At 42.0% G+C, this 13,080-nt stretch overlaps 1 protein-coding gene across 1 annotated transcript in view; it reads left to right on the top strand.

Moving 5' to 3' along the window:
- LOC145402051 (nucleoprotein TPR-like) overlaps nt 1–13,080 on the top strand; it is a gene marked incomplete at its 3' end in the record, with an annotated part of 419,889 nt that overhangs the window by 7,327 nt on the left and 399,482 nt on the right. Inside the window, exon 2 of the mRNA XM_080274148.1 lies at nt 3,918–4,101. Coding sequence (XP_080130274.1) covers nt 3,918–4,101 — 184 coding nt within the window. The remainder of the gene's footprint in view (nt 1–3,917; nt 4,102–13,080) is intronic.

The following is a 13,080-nucleotide window of genomic DNA, read 5'->3' as shown; positions in this document are numbered from 1 at the left end:
TGTCCTATCACTCCGGTACGGCCTGTGGACCCTCCAGGGAAACGTCGTCTGTGGCATTTTGGAGCCGCGGACTGGGAGGCCCTCAGGCAGTACTTCTTTGATTTTCCCTGGAATGATTATTGCTTCCATGGCCGTGAGCCATCTGAGTGTGCCTTGCGCATTACGGAGGTTATTCTCTTGGGCATGGAAGCATACATTCCTTTCTCATATCCTTTGACTAAGGCAAGAAAGCCTTGGTTTAATCACGCTTGTTCTAATGCTGTCCACAACAAGGAGAGGGCCTACAAAAGGTACCGGAGCCAACCCACCCCTGAATCACATCATCTTTACGCTTCTGCCCGGAATCGTGCTAAGTCTGTTCTTCGCTCTACTAAAAATAATTTCATCCATACTAAATGCTCTCAACTCTCCAACTCGAATTCATACCGCTCCTTTTGGCACCTTGCCAAAAATCTTTCTAACAACTTTACCTCATCATCCTTCCCTCCTCTTTTCTACTCTGATGGTTCTGTAGCTATTTCTTCTACTGATAAAGCAGATCTCTTCGCACAGACTTTCTCCTCCAATTCCACCTTAGACGATTCCGGTGCTGTTCCTCCATCACTTCCCCCCTCTGACTTCCTCATGGCTGACATTAAAATTTCTTCAGTTGATGTATTTTCTGCCATCACTGGCCTCAGTACTAACAAGGCATATGGGCCTGATGGGGTCCCTCCTGTTGTTCTCAAGAACTGTGCTTCTGTGCTTACACCCTGCCTAGGCAAACTCTTTCGCCTTTGTCTGTCAACTTGTACCTTTCCTTCTTGCTGGAAGTTTGCTCTCATTCAGCCAGTCCCAAAGAAGGGTGACGACTCCCAACCCTCCAACTATCATCCAATTGCTTTAACGCCCTGTATTTCAAAAGTTTTCGAGTCAATTCTCAATAGAAAAATTTTAAGGCATCTTTCCTATCACAACCTTCTTTCAGATTGTCAGTACGGTTTCCGTCAGGGACGCTCCACTGGCGATCTTCTCACCTACCTTTCAGACTCCTGGTCATCCTCCTTTCGGGACTTTGGCGAAAGCTTTGCCATTGCACTTGACATCTCAAAGGCTTTCGATCGAGTCTGGCATAAATCTTTAATTTCCAAACTGCCCTCCTACGGTGTCTATCCTTCTATCTGTGCCTTCATCGCTAGCTTCCTTTCTGGTCGTTCTATAGCTGCTGTTGTAGACGGCCATCGTTCTTCTCCTAGATCTATCAGCAGTGGTGTTCCTCAGGGCTCTGTCCTATCACCAACTCTCTTCCTTTTATTCATCAATGATCTTCTAAGCTGTACATCGAACCCTATCCACTCATACGCTGATGACTCCACCCTTCACCTTTCCATTCGGTTCCTGCAACTCCCATCTGAACAGTTACTTCAGCAAACAAGGGATGAGGCTATGGCACACCTAATATCTGACTTGGCTCGTATCTCTGACTGGGGTAAAAATAATATGGTTGTTTTTAATGCATCTAAGACTCAGTTCTTACACCTATCAACCCGACAAAATCTTCCACAGATATACCCACTAATGTTTAATAATATTCAGCTTAATCCTGCATCATCCTTGAACATGCTTGGGATTTCATTTACTCGGGACTTATCTTGGAAAGATCATATTACATCTCTTGTAAAATCTGCTTCCAAGAGATTGGGTGTGCTAAGCCGACTCCGCTCTTTCTTTACCCCTGCACAATTGTTGACTCTATACAGGGGTTTTATCTGCCCCTGTGTGGAGTACAACTCTCATGTGTGGGGAGGCTCCCCACATACAGCTCTTCTCAATAGGGTGGAGTCAAAGGCTTTTTGTCTCATTAACTCTCCTCCTCTTACTGACTCCCTTCAACCTCTGTCTCTTCGCCGCACTGTTGCATCTTTATCTCTTTTCTGTCGCTACTTTAATGGTCACTGCTCCTCTGAACTGTCTGCTTGCATTCCTCCACCTCTATGACGGGCGTGTAGCAACCGTCTGGCAGCAAACTCTCATCCCTTTTCTGTCCAGCTCTCTAATGCAAGAGTTAACCGTTACTCCCAGTCTTTCATTTATGCAACAGGTCAGCTCTGGAACTGTCTCCCTCTGTCTGTATTTCCTGCTGCCTATGATCTCCAGTCTTTCAGACGCAGTGTGTCCAGGCGTCTCACAATGATCGGATCTTGAATTTGGCTCTCTATTGTATTTTGTTTTTCTCTTGGACGGAACTGTTACTGTGGGCTCATGGCCTTTGGTTCCTTCTTCCTCACAAAAAAAAAAAAAAAAAAGTCGAAGTTTCACTTCCGTATGTTAGAGATGGTATCACAATACCGTCATGTAGTAACTTTTTCACTTCCATGCTCACATCCCTGTTTCTTATCACTGCTTTCAAAGAACCAGCAACCTTTCTTCCCTGCTGTACCCTTTCAAGCACTTCACCCCCCAAACCTCCGTCCTTACTCATCACACTACCCAAGTACTTAAACGTACTCACATTTTCCAATTCCTCACCATCCAACCTCGCTGTACATTCACTGACTTCACCTCTCTCAAAGACCATCACTCAACTCTTCCCTACATTCACCTTTATATTCCGTTTCTTACACACTCTCTCAAACTCATCCTCCAAGCCTTGCAGCTCCCCTTCGTCTTCACTCAACAACACAGTATCATCTGCAAACAACAGTACAGGGAGATTAATTACAGTATTATGATTTATTATTATTATTAGGTGGGGGCGCTCGCCATCCACTCACTCGATGTAGTTCTGCTCTTGGGTGTCTGCCGTTTCCTCTCCTCCATCCTTCTTTCCTTTCATCCTTCTCTGTCTTACTTTCCTTCATTCTTTCCTTGTCCTTCTGCCTACGAGTGACTTTACCTCTTCTGTCTTTTTTCCCTTTATTCTTTCCTCTTACTTCTGCCTGTGGGTGACTCTACACTGAGTGATAAGCCAAATGGTTTCCTGTACACCAGGAAACCATTTACTACGCTGGGTGATAACCATATAACCAAATTTTGGTGCCTGGTGGTTTAGTGGGTAATTATGGCACTCCAGTCAAATTGAGCTGGTGAAGGTTTATATCCAAGGGATGGTTGGGGTTTATTGCTCATGTCATGCCACTCGGATGAGTGAGGCTGGTCACTCTCATCTTAAGTGTCAAGACCAACTTGCCTAGCCCCAGGCTCCTACGTTCCTCATGGGGCAATGTAGGATTGGATGATGGATGGATGGATTATTATTATTCCATTACTTCATTCTTTCATCCTCCTTCTGCCTACGGGTGACTTTACACTTCCTCTTTTGTCTGTCTTTCCTTCATTCTTTCCTGTTCCTTCTGCCTATGGGTCACTCTACACTGAGTGACATGCCGGGTGGTTTCCTGTACACCAGGAAACCATTTACTACAGTAGGTGGTAACCATATACTGGTAACCAAATTATGGCGCCTGGTGATTTAGTGGGTAATTAAGGCGCTCCAATTGGATTGAGCCGGTGAAGGTTTATATCCGAGGGGTGGTTGGAGTAATTGCTCACGTAATGCCACTCAGGGATGAGTGAGGCAGGTCACTCTCATCCTAAATGTCAGGACCAACTTGCTTTGCCCCGGGCTCCTAAGCTTCTCATGGGGCAACGTAGAATTGGGTGATGATGATGATGATGATGATTCATTCATTCATTCATTCATTCATTCATCATCTAATCCAGTGTTAACCCATGAGGAACGTAGGAGCCCGGGGCAAGGCAAGTTGGTTCTGATGTATATCATATTAACCAGTTTTCCTCTATCATGTGTTCTCATTCCTTGTTTTCTGGACCCCAGCCTTCCCTCATCCTTAGATGAGAAAAAGAAATCACAATGGTGATGATGATGATGATAATGATTTATTTACTTATTACTTTATTTACTTTATTATTTACAGATCAAGAAATCTTCCAGTTAGAAAAGCAGCTGATATGCATGCAAGGTCAGCTGGAGGAGGAGACTAGTGGGCGGCGTGAGAACAAGAAGCTGATTGAAAGTGTTGAGGTCCAGCTGTCTGAATGTGAGGCAGAGTTACAAAAATCTAAGACCAAGGTTGCATCCCTGACCAAGGAACTGCAGCAGTGAGTTTTATTTGTTGTTGTTATTGTCATTGTTGTTGTGACTCCAGGTTGTCAGAGTATCAGACAGGGTTGCAAAAGTCAGAGGCCAAGGTTGCTTTAATGACCATGAACTGCAGCATTGAGTTGTATGTGTTTTTGTTATTGTTGTTGATGTTTTCATGGCCCAAAATTTTTGTGAATGTTGTTCTTGTTACTTAACTCCAGTCTGACTGGGCAGACCCATCAATCACAGGTAAGAAACTGTATCTGTAGGGTGGTTGTACAGGTAGAGTACAGCACCTGCTGTACATCGAGTAGGGATCTTGTGTCCCCTTGTGGTAGACCACCTCACCAGGATCTTACACAAAGCAAATTGTTCACGAAAATATGAGGAAATTTGGCTCCTGAGTGGACAGCACAGCTACTTCACCCAGGACACCGTAATACCATGTGTAGACTTCTTGAGTGCACCACTCCTGTGAATATGAAATAAGTGAATTGCAGGCTGTCAGAGTATAAGACTGAAATGGAAAAGGAGAACAACAGGGTTCCTTCATTGACAAGGAAACTGCAGCACTGAGCTGTTGTTGTTGTTGTTGTTTGTCTTGTTCGGGCCTCACGTTATTAGAATGTGAAGCTGATCAATAGAGGCTAAACAGCAAGGTTACCTATTGGACCGAGTAACTGTAGCAGTGAATTGGAAATTCATGCAGCCATGTACAGTAATCCCCATAGTATCCGGATGCCTTCTTTCCGGACACCCCACTTACCGGACATTGTGGGCCTGGACCTTCGGAACCCAAAAATGGCCAGAAAAAGAAAAAAATTCCCCCCAAATCCGAATTTTTTCCCACCCATAATTTGAAATTGCCGCGCAATGCCGAACAGCTGTTTACACCATGGCCTATTCACCCCTTCCTTCCTCCCCCCTCCCCTGTCAGGATTGCCATGTGGTATTTTTCATTACCAAATGTGGGCCAGTTTGGTAATGAAAAATTCGTTTGGTAATGAATCAGAATAATGCATTACCAAACAGATTTTTCACATGTATGAGGATATGCGGGATGGAAATGGTGGATTGTCTGCTCTCTCTCATTAATCTGCTAGCCTACGTAGCGTGAAAATAATCAACATGCCGTTAATTATAAGGAGAGTGATTGCATGTATTTCGACTTGTAAATATAATTAGTGAAGAATAAATGCTAGCTTTACGAATTTGGTAATGAAAAGTTAAATTTGGTAATGAAAATTGAGATGTTTGGTAATGTGGCCGTTGCGATCTGGCAACTCTGTTTCCCCGTCACCAACACTTGAACACTGTTCAACAGTTACTGCCGAACTTTGATGGCGAGTAGATGCTTATCGCAATGGAAGCCACATGTGCTCGTTTTTTGTGAATAAACAGAGAATAAACTGCAATACCTCGCCACAAGACCACACGGGAATATACAGTGTTGTGGAGTGTTGAGAATTTAGAATTTAGAGTGCAAAGGATTAACTGTGGAGTGCAAGTTGGCGGTTGAAACTGGCATGGTGCAGTTAAGAACAATGTGCAGTGTTAAACAATTATAACTCACAGTGCAAAGAATTAAATGCAGTACAACACTGGATTACTGTACGTGCTTCAAGAGCATTTTCATCACTGCCAAAGCCCTAGAGAAGCCAGCCACAGACGTGTCGTACATACCCTGGCTGAAGTATAGTCACTTCTGATTCCTCATTCTTTGGTTCCTTTTCATTTATTTCATGCTTTATGTCCATTATTGGTGTGAATAGGGTCTTAAATAGGTTTAAATAGGTGCTATGCATGTCCGGTAGGGAGCTGTTTAGGTGGCTTTCAAAGTTAGGCTGGGTTAGGGTCCTTAAGTACCAGTTCAGGAGCCAGGGGCCCACTTTCCGGACAGGACCATTTTCCGGACATGCCTTTGACTCTATTACGTCGGATAGTAGAGGGATTACTGTATCTACATATGGCAGCATGTTAATGTTTTAGTGTACTGATTATTGAAACTGTTGATCTAAGATCTGTCTGTCTGTCTGTCTATAGCTTAATACCTTAGTCCTGTAAGGAGTGGCCATTTGGCTTTGAGTTAGTAGTTTTACAGGGATATGTGCTAACCCTCCACCAACTCACTTGTTGACACGTAGGGACCATAATGCCCATCTCTTGGATTTATTCTTGACAAATAATCCAGATCAATACAGGATAGAGGTACTGTCACCACTTGGATCTTCTGACCACAATCTCATCAAAGCCTCATTAGTAAACCCCCTCACACCTCCTAGTTCTGAACCTGTCAGGGTGACCCAATGGCACTTTGATAGGGCAAACTGGGATGGATTTAAAAATTATCTTGCTGACATTCCATGGCAGTCTTTCTTCTCTAGTGATCCCAGTTCTACCCAGTCCTACATTTGTGACTTTATACTAGCTGGTATGGATTTATTCTCACCAAGTCAGCAGTTCACTAAAAGATCGAACTCTCCAACATGGTTTGATGGCAACTGTGCCAGAGCAACAATCCAAAAGTCATTAGCATATAACTCTTACTTAAAATCAAAACATCTGAATCACTGTCTCAATTTAAAATTGCTAGAAATCATGCAAAAGCTGTAATAAATCTAGCTAAATCAAACTTTCATCAAAAGCAAGCTTCAAAACTACTTAAAAACCCTAATGACAATAGAATATTCTGGTCAACTCTTAATTCTTTCAATAATAACTTTAACAAGTCATCTTCCATTCCCCCACTAAAATCTTCAGATGGCAACATTACAAATGACCTTCGTGGGAAAGCGGATATTTTTGCCAGTACCCTTGTATAACAACTAACTCAGTGTCAAATGGCCACCCTTTACGGGATTATGGTGTCTGGCAGTAGATAGATAGATAGATAGACATTTGCCAGAAATTCCATCATAGAGGATGCCAGCCAGAATGTCCCTGTACTAGAACTTGACTCTCCCGAAATTGCCCCACTTAAAATACAGACAAGATACGTAAAATCCATCCTAGAAAATTTCCCTACCAACAAAGCTCCAGGCCCAGATGGAATTCCGCCAATTGTTTTGAAAAAGTGTTCCCCTGAACTTGCCTCTGTCCTTGCTAAATTATTCAGATTATGCATATGCACTTCTTTATTCCCAAATTCATGGAAAGAAGCCAATATCCACCCAATTCTGAAGAAAGGAAGTTCCTCTGACCTCTCCGATTACAGACCAATAGCAGTCACATCTTCTTTTGGTAAGGTATTTGAAACTTTAATTAATAAGCACATTGTTAAACATCTTGAATCCAACAACTTAATTAGTGATAGACAATGTGGTTTTTGCTACAGAAGATCCACCATTGACATACTCAATCTCTTAACTCATACCATCCATCAATCAGTTGACCTACATGGAGAAACTCATGCAGTAGCCCTTGATATTTCTAAAGCATTCGACAGAATATGGCACCGTTCCCTGCTGTTCAAACTCCCTTGCTATGGACTAACGTCTTTTGTTCCTTTGATTCTTCATATCTTAGTGACAGGAAAATAAGAGTAAAAGTAGATGATGTTTATTCCAATTTCCAGTCGGTTAACACCGGCGTGCCACAGGGATCAGCTCTGGCACCAACCCTATTCCTGGTTCATATTAATGATCTCTTGTCTGTCACCGAAAATCCCATCCACTCATATGCAGATGACTCAACATTACATAGTTCATTCACACTCAGACACCCATTTACAAAGTCTATTATCTCTACCTTTTAACTCAGTACAGCCTTCTCCATAAATCAAGACCTATCTACTGTACGATCGGTGAATGGGGACAAAACAACCTTGTCTCATTTAATGCTAGTAAAACTAATTATATACAATTTACTAATAGACAGATATTGCCAGATTCGTACATTACCTTCAGTGCTACTAATATTCCCATCTCAGAAGTATTGAAATTCTCGGTGTCTCACTTGACAATGCCCTCAGCTGGACCTCTCGTGTAAGATCATTTGCTAAAACCGCCTCAAAGAAACTTGGATTATTGTACAGAGTCTGTAACTTCTTCACTGATGAGCAGTTAGCTATAATTTATAAGAGCCATGTGCACTCTCAGCTTGAATATTGCTCACCCATGTGGAATGGATGTGGAGAGGTTGCATTAAAACAACTTGATAAAATTCAGAACAAAGCTGTTAGAATTATGAACAACCCTGCTGTTCCAAATAAACTACCTCCCCTACAAGTAAGAAGGAATGTTGCCTGCCATGCATTATTTTACAGATATTTTTATGGCAAATACTCAGACGAAGTTGTGTCCGTGGTGCCACCTCTCCATGCCTTCCCTCGTGCTACACGGGCATCTGGTAGCGCTTATGACTGGAATGTCACTCAGCCATATTGCAGAACTTATGCCGATCAGAATTCTTTCATTCCCCGAACTGCATCTCTCTGGAATCCGCTTCCCCAGAGTTATTTCCCTCCAAACTTCAACCCACAGCTGTTCGAGTCTAACTGTTACAGATATTTTATGAACAGAGGACACCAGTAATCTGGTGTGTGGCTTATTATTATTATTTTTTTAATTCATTTATTTTTCCTTCCTTTGTTCTGTTATTAAAAAAAAAAAAAAGTTATATGGTTTACCACTCAGCATTGTAAATGGTTTTTGGCCTGCAGTCAACCTTTAGGCTTGTCACTCAGTGTAAGGCCACCTGAAAAGGAAAGAATTACAGTATATTGAAAAGTGACACGAAAGTTGGAAGAAACAGGATGGGAGGATGGTAGACACAGAAAAAGAATGATAATGGTGAAAGAAGAAGTAGGCAGCACTACTTAGAGTGAGTGGATGATGGTTGCCACCACTGGAAGATATAAATTACATACCAATGTGTGTGTGTGTGTGTGTGTGTGTGTGTGTGTGTGTGTGTGTGTGTGTGTGTGTGTGTGTGTTTTCCTTTAAATCAGATCACCTATTTTACTGATGAATTTGTCCTATTGATGAATGGGAATGGAGAGACCAAAGCGACTGTTAACTTGATTGGTTTTGGAGGTGCACAGAGAGGGCATGCAGTGCCAGGAAGTGACACTGGTAGAGGTAAAGAACACTGTGACGTGGCTGAAAAACGTTAAAGCAGCTGGGGTTGGTAAGATGTATTCAGAGATGATTTAAGTGTAGTGGAGATAGCGTAGCGAAGTGACTTGGAAGAAGGCGTGGATGAGTGAATCTGTTCCAGTAGAGTGGAAAAAGGCAGTGATTGGATCCCTGTACAAAAAAAAAAGGTGAGTGAAGTGAGTGCAAGAATAATCGTGGCATAAGTCCATTGAATGTGGCTGGGACGGTACAGTATATGGAAGAATTATTGTAGAGAAAGTAAGAGAGATATCAAAAGTCCTAGTGAGTGATGAACACGGTGGCTTTAGGAGTGGTAGAGGATGTGTGGTTCAAATATTTGTAATGAGACAGATAGAGAAGGCATGTGAGAAGGACTGTAAGGTGTTTATGGGATTAATGGATGTGGAAAAAGCATAAGACAAAGTAGGCAGAGAAAGATTGTGGAAAGTTTTGCACATGTATGGTGTAGGTGGTAAGCTGCTAGGTGCTGTCAAGAGTTTTTATGATGGTAGTAAGGAATGTGTAAGGATAAATGGGCATCTGAGTGATTGGTTCATGATCAGTGTGGGCATGCGACAAGGTTGTGTGATGTCCCCATGGTTGTTCAGTACATATGGATGGGGCGAAGAGAGAAGTAAACATATGTAATGGAGAGAAGGGTGGTGTTGGTAATGAATGGTGATGGATGGAGTATCTCAGATATGTTGTATTCGGATGATGCAGTCTCTCTTGCAAACAACGAACAAGAGCTTGGTAGACTAGTGCAGAGTTTTGTAGATGTCTGTGAATGTCGTGCCTTGAGAGTAAATGTAGAAAAGAGTAAAGTGATGGTTATTGAGAGAGAAGGTGACTCCCAGTGTGATGTCACAGTGAATGGAGAGAGAATGGAATTGGTGAGAGAGTTCAAATACCTGGGTACAGTGATAGAAAAGAAAGGAAAATGTGCAAAAGAAGTGGAAAGTAGAGTGACACAAGGAAGGAAGGTAGCTGGTGCTAAGAAGGCCTTGATAAGAAATGGGGGCTTGGGTGTTGCAGCTACCTGAGGCTTACATGAAGGAGAGTTAGTGCCAGTTTTAACATATAAATGTGAGAGTATGGTGTAGCATGAAAATGAAAGGTCAAGAGTAAGAGCAGTCGAGATGGGACCACTGAGAATTGTATGTTGAGTACACAGAGTGAATAGGATACGGAGTAATATGATTTGTGAAAGTTGCGGTCTGAGGAAGTCTGTGGACACCAGATTCAAGGAATATTGTACAGAGATGATTTGGTCATGTGGAGAGAGTGAATGACAGTAGAGTAGTGAAAAAGGTATAGATGAACTAATTTGAAGGAGGGAGGAGGTGAGGTAGGCCAAGGAGAAGGTGGAGGGATATGGTGGATGAGTTTGTGAGGAAGAGAGGTATGGAAGTTGGTTAGGTTAAGGGACTGACAAGAGACTGAGCTGGCTGGATGAAAATTTTGTGTGGAGAAGCGCGTAACCTGGGATTTGGCACCCCTTTTTAACCTGACTGTGTTCGGATTAACTCCATCAGATAGGTCTACGTGAAGCTTCAGAACATGGTGATATTTTTTTGGCCTGTCTGTTGGAGCCAGAATTCTGTGGGCTTGAATGATGAGTGAATGGAAGTGTGGCCCATTGAATTGGGCAAACTTTGGCTGTCTGGATATTGCTACTCCCCACCCTGCCCTAGGGTGGGAAAGGAGATCCGGATAATGATGATGATGGTGATGAGTCCTACTTCAGACGATTGTATTTATTTGAGGAAAGTCATTTCAAACTGGGCATGTTAGATATAGGCACGTATTCTTGTAGGATGAGGAAGCTTGCTGACAGCTCTTTCTTAGCATTTTATTTTGCATGTTACACTATACTAGAGCCTCTTGTATCATGTTTGTTTCTTGTTATCATTGACAAATGTTGCATAAAATAAGATAAAAGTAGTGGCTAAGATGGCACATGCAGAAAGAAACTGATGAGGAAATGGTGCAAGGGAGCTTCCTTATTTGATGAGAATATGGACCATAGTCTTCATTAACCCCTACACTCCTTAGGAACTCTCCCAAGATAATGGAAATAATTAATCATCCCCATCTGGAATAACCATTTTTGATCTAGACTACTTTTTTCCTATCAGATCTTCTATAAGTTTAAGAGAAATTTCCAATTATAGTTCCACTGCCGCCTAAGAAGTTGATTTGACAATTCTCTCAAATTTACAGTAGCAGGTGCACAGGTGGACCTGAATTGAGCAACAGCATAAATGTACAGTACAGTATTTAAGTCAGTTGTCATTATCATCATCATCATCATCATCAGTCAGTCAGTCAGTTTGCCAGTCATGTCATTCAGTTAGTCATCAGTCAGTTAGTCATCGTCATTGTCATCCTGATCTCTTTTTCCATCTAAGGCTGCATCCACACGAGCTGGTGCAAGTAGAAGGTGTACATCGCTATGACCCATAGAAATTCTTGCCCACACCCTCCCATGTCCAGTAGAACTACTTGTACAAATTACGTAGAGGCAAAACTCCTGCCCATGCCAGCAAGCATTTGGCATAGTTGAGACCTAAGGATGGGGTGAGTTAGGGTCCAGAACAGGAAAAAAAATAAAAAAGAAAGAAAGAAAAAATGAAAGAGGGAGAATCATCAGGAGTCTGTTAAAGTTATTGAGTCACACACTCATTCACTTACTGTTCAAATCCCAGGAATCCTAACAGATATACATTTACACTCGTATTTGCCTCATAATTCCCTGTCAGCTGCATTCACAGGGCTTTCTTCAGTGGATATACGGCCATACATTATGTCCAAAAAGTGCTTCCATACGTCTAATTTCATAACCAACGTAGTCCCAGCAACTTCCAAATTGTCGAGTGTATGCCTAAAATCAGATTGCTGGGTGTACCATGCTGTGTATAAAATTTACAATTCATTACATAATATTGAGCTGGCATTACCTAAACTGAAGCTAATCATCGATTTTTGTTCTGTCTACATCCATTGACTACCGCACGGGGCAGTTTGGAGCAGTTTACGGGACAGATGCTTTTTGGCATGTGTATATCATGTCGTCTTTTCAGCAGAGATCAGAGTGTGTGTGCAAAAACTCAGTATGGATCACATTATTTTGGGATTTAGAAATATCCAGGTGAGAATTTGTTTCCTTAGTTTGCCTCCGCTAGTAAATGTCAAAATTATATGTTTTTCAATTTTTTGCTTTTTACCTTATTGATTAACGGCAGTAATTAACAATTGTGCGTTAGCAAACTGCGAATCAGAATTATGGTTAAAGAACCCATGAAAGCTCTATACAGCAATTATTTTAATTCAAGGCAATAATAAGTTCTGAAGTTCTGTGTTGCCTGCGGTGCGTTTATGACAAACTTGTGGTGACCATCATCCATTCACATGATGCAGTGCTGCCTACGTCTTCCTTCACCTTTGTCATTCTTTTTTTGTGTCAACCCTCCTCTCTTCCTATTTCTACCGTCTTTCTTGTCACTTTTCATTACTCTTCTTTCCTTTTCAGGTAGCTTTACATTGAATGACAAGTCTAATGGTTTCTTGTAAGCCAGGATACCATTTACAACACCGGGTGGTACCTATATAACCAACCCATACGTATTCCCTACATCTCAGCAAGTGGGTTGATGGAAGGTTGGTTTCCCTCCCCATAAAACAACTAACTCAGAGTCAAATGGCCACCCCTTAAGGGAGCATGGCATTTGGCTATAGATAGATAGATAAAAGAAAAACTTGTAATAAACTGTCAGCCCAATTTTGTATATCTATATATGAATCTACGATGTGTATGCAATTGCAGTAATTTTGTTGCCGTCCACCATGACACTGAATTTTTCCCTTTTCTCTTTTTGAGTGACCCGTCCGATCAGCGAA

This window comes from Coenobita brevimanus, chromosome 57, assembly GCF_032717465.1.
Source record: "Coenobita brevimanus isolate Jiangsu-jjx chromosome 57, ASM3271746v2, whole genome shotgun sequence".
NCBI lineage: Eukaryota > Metazoa > Arthropoda > Malacostraca > Decapoda > Coenobitidae > Coenobita > Coenobita brevimanus.
The sequence above is the reverse complement of the archived record's forward strand: the minus strand, read 5'-3'. Positions and strand labels throughout refer to the sequence as shown.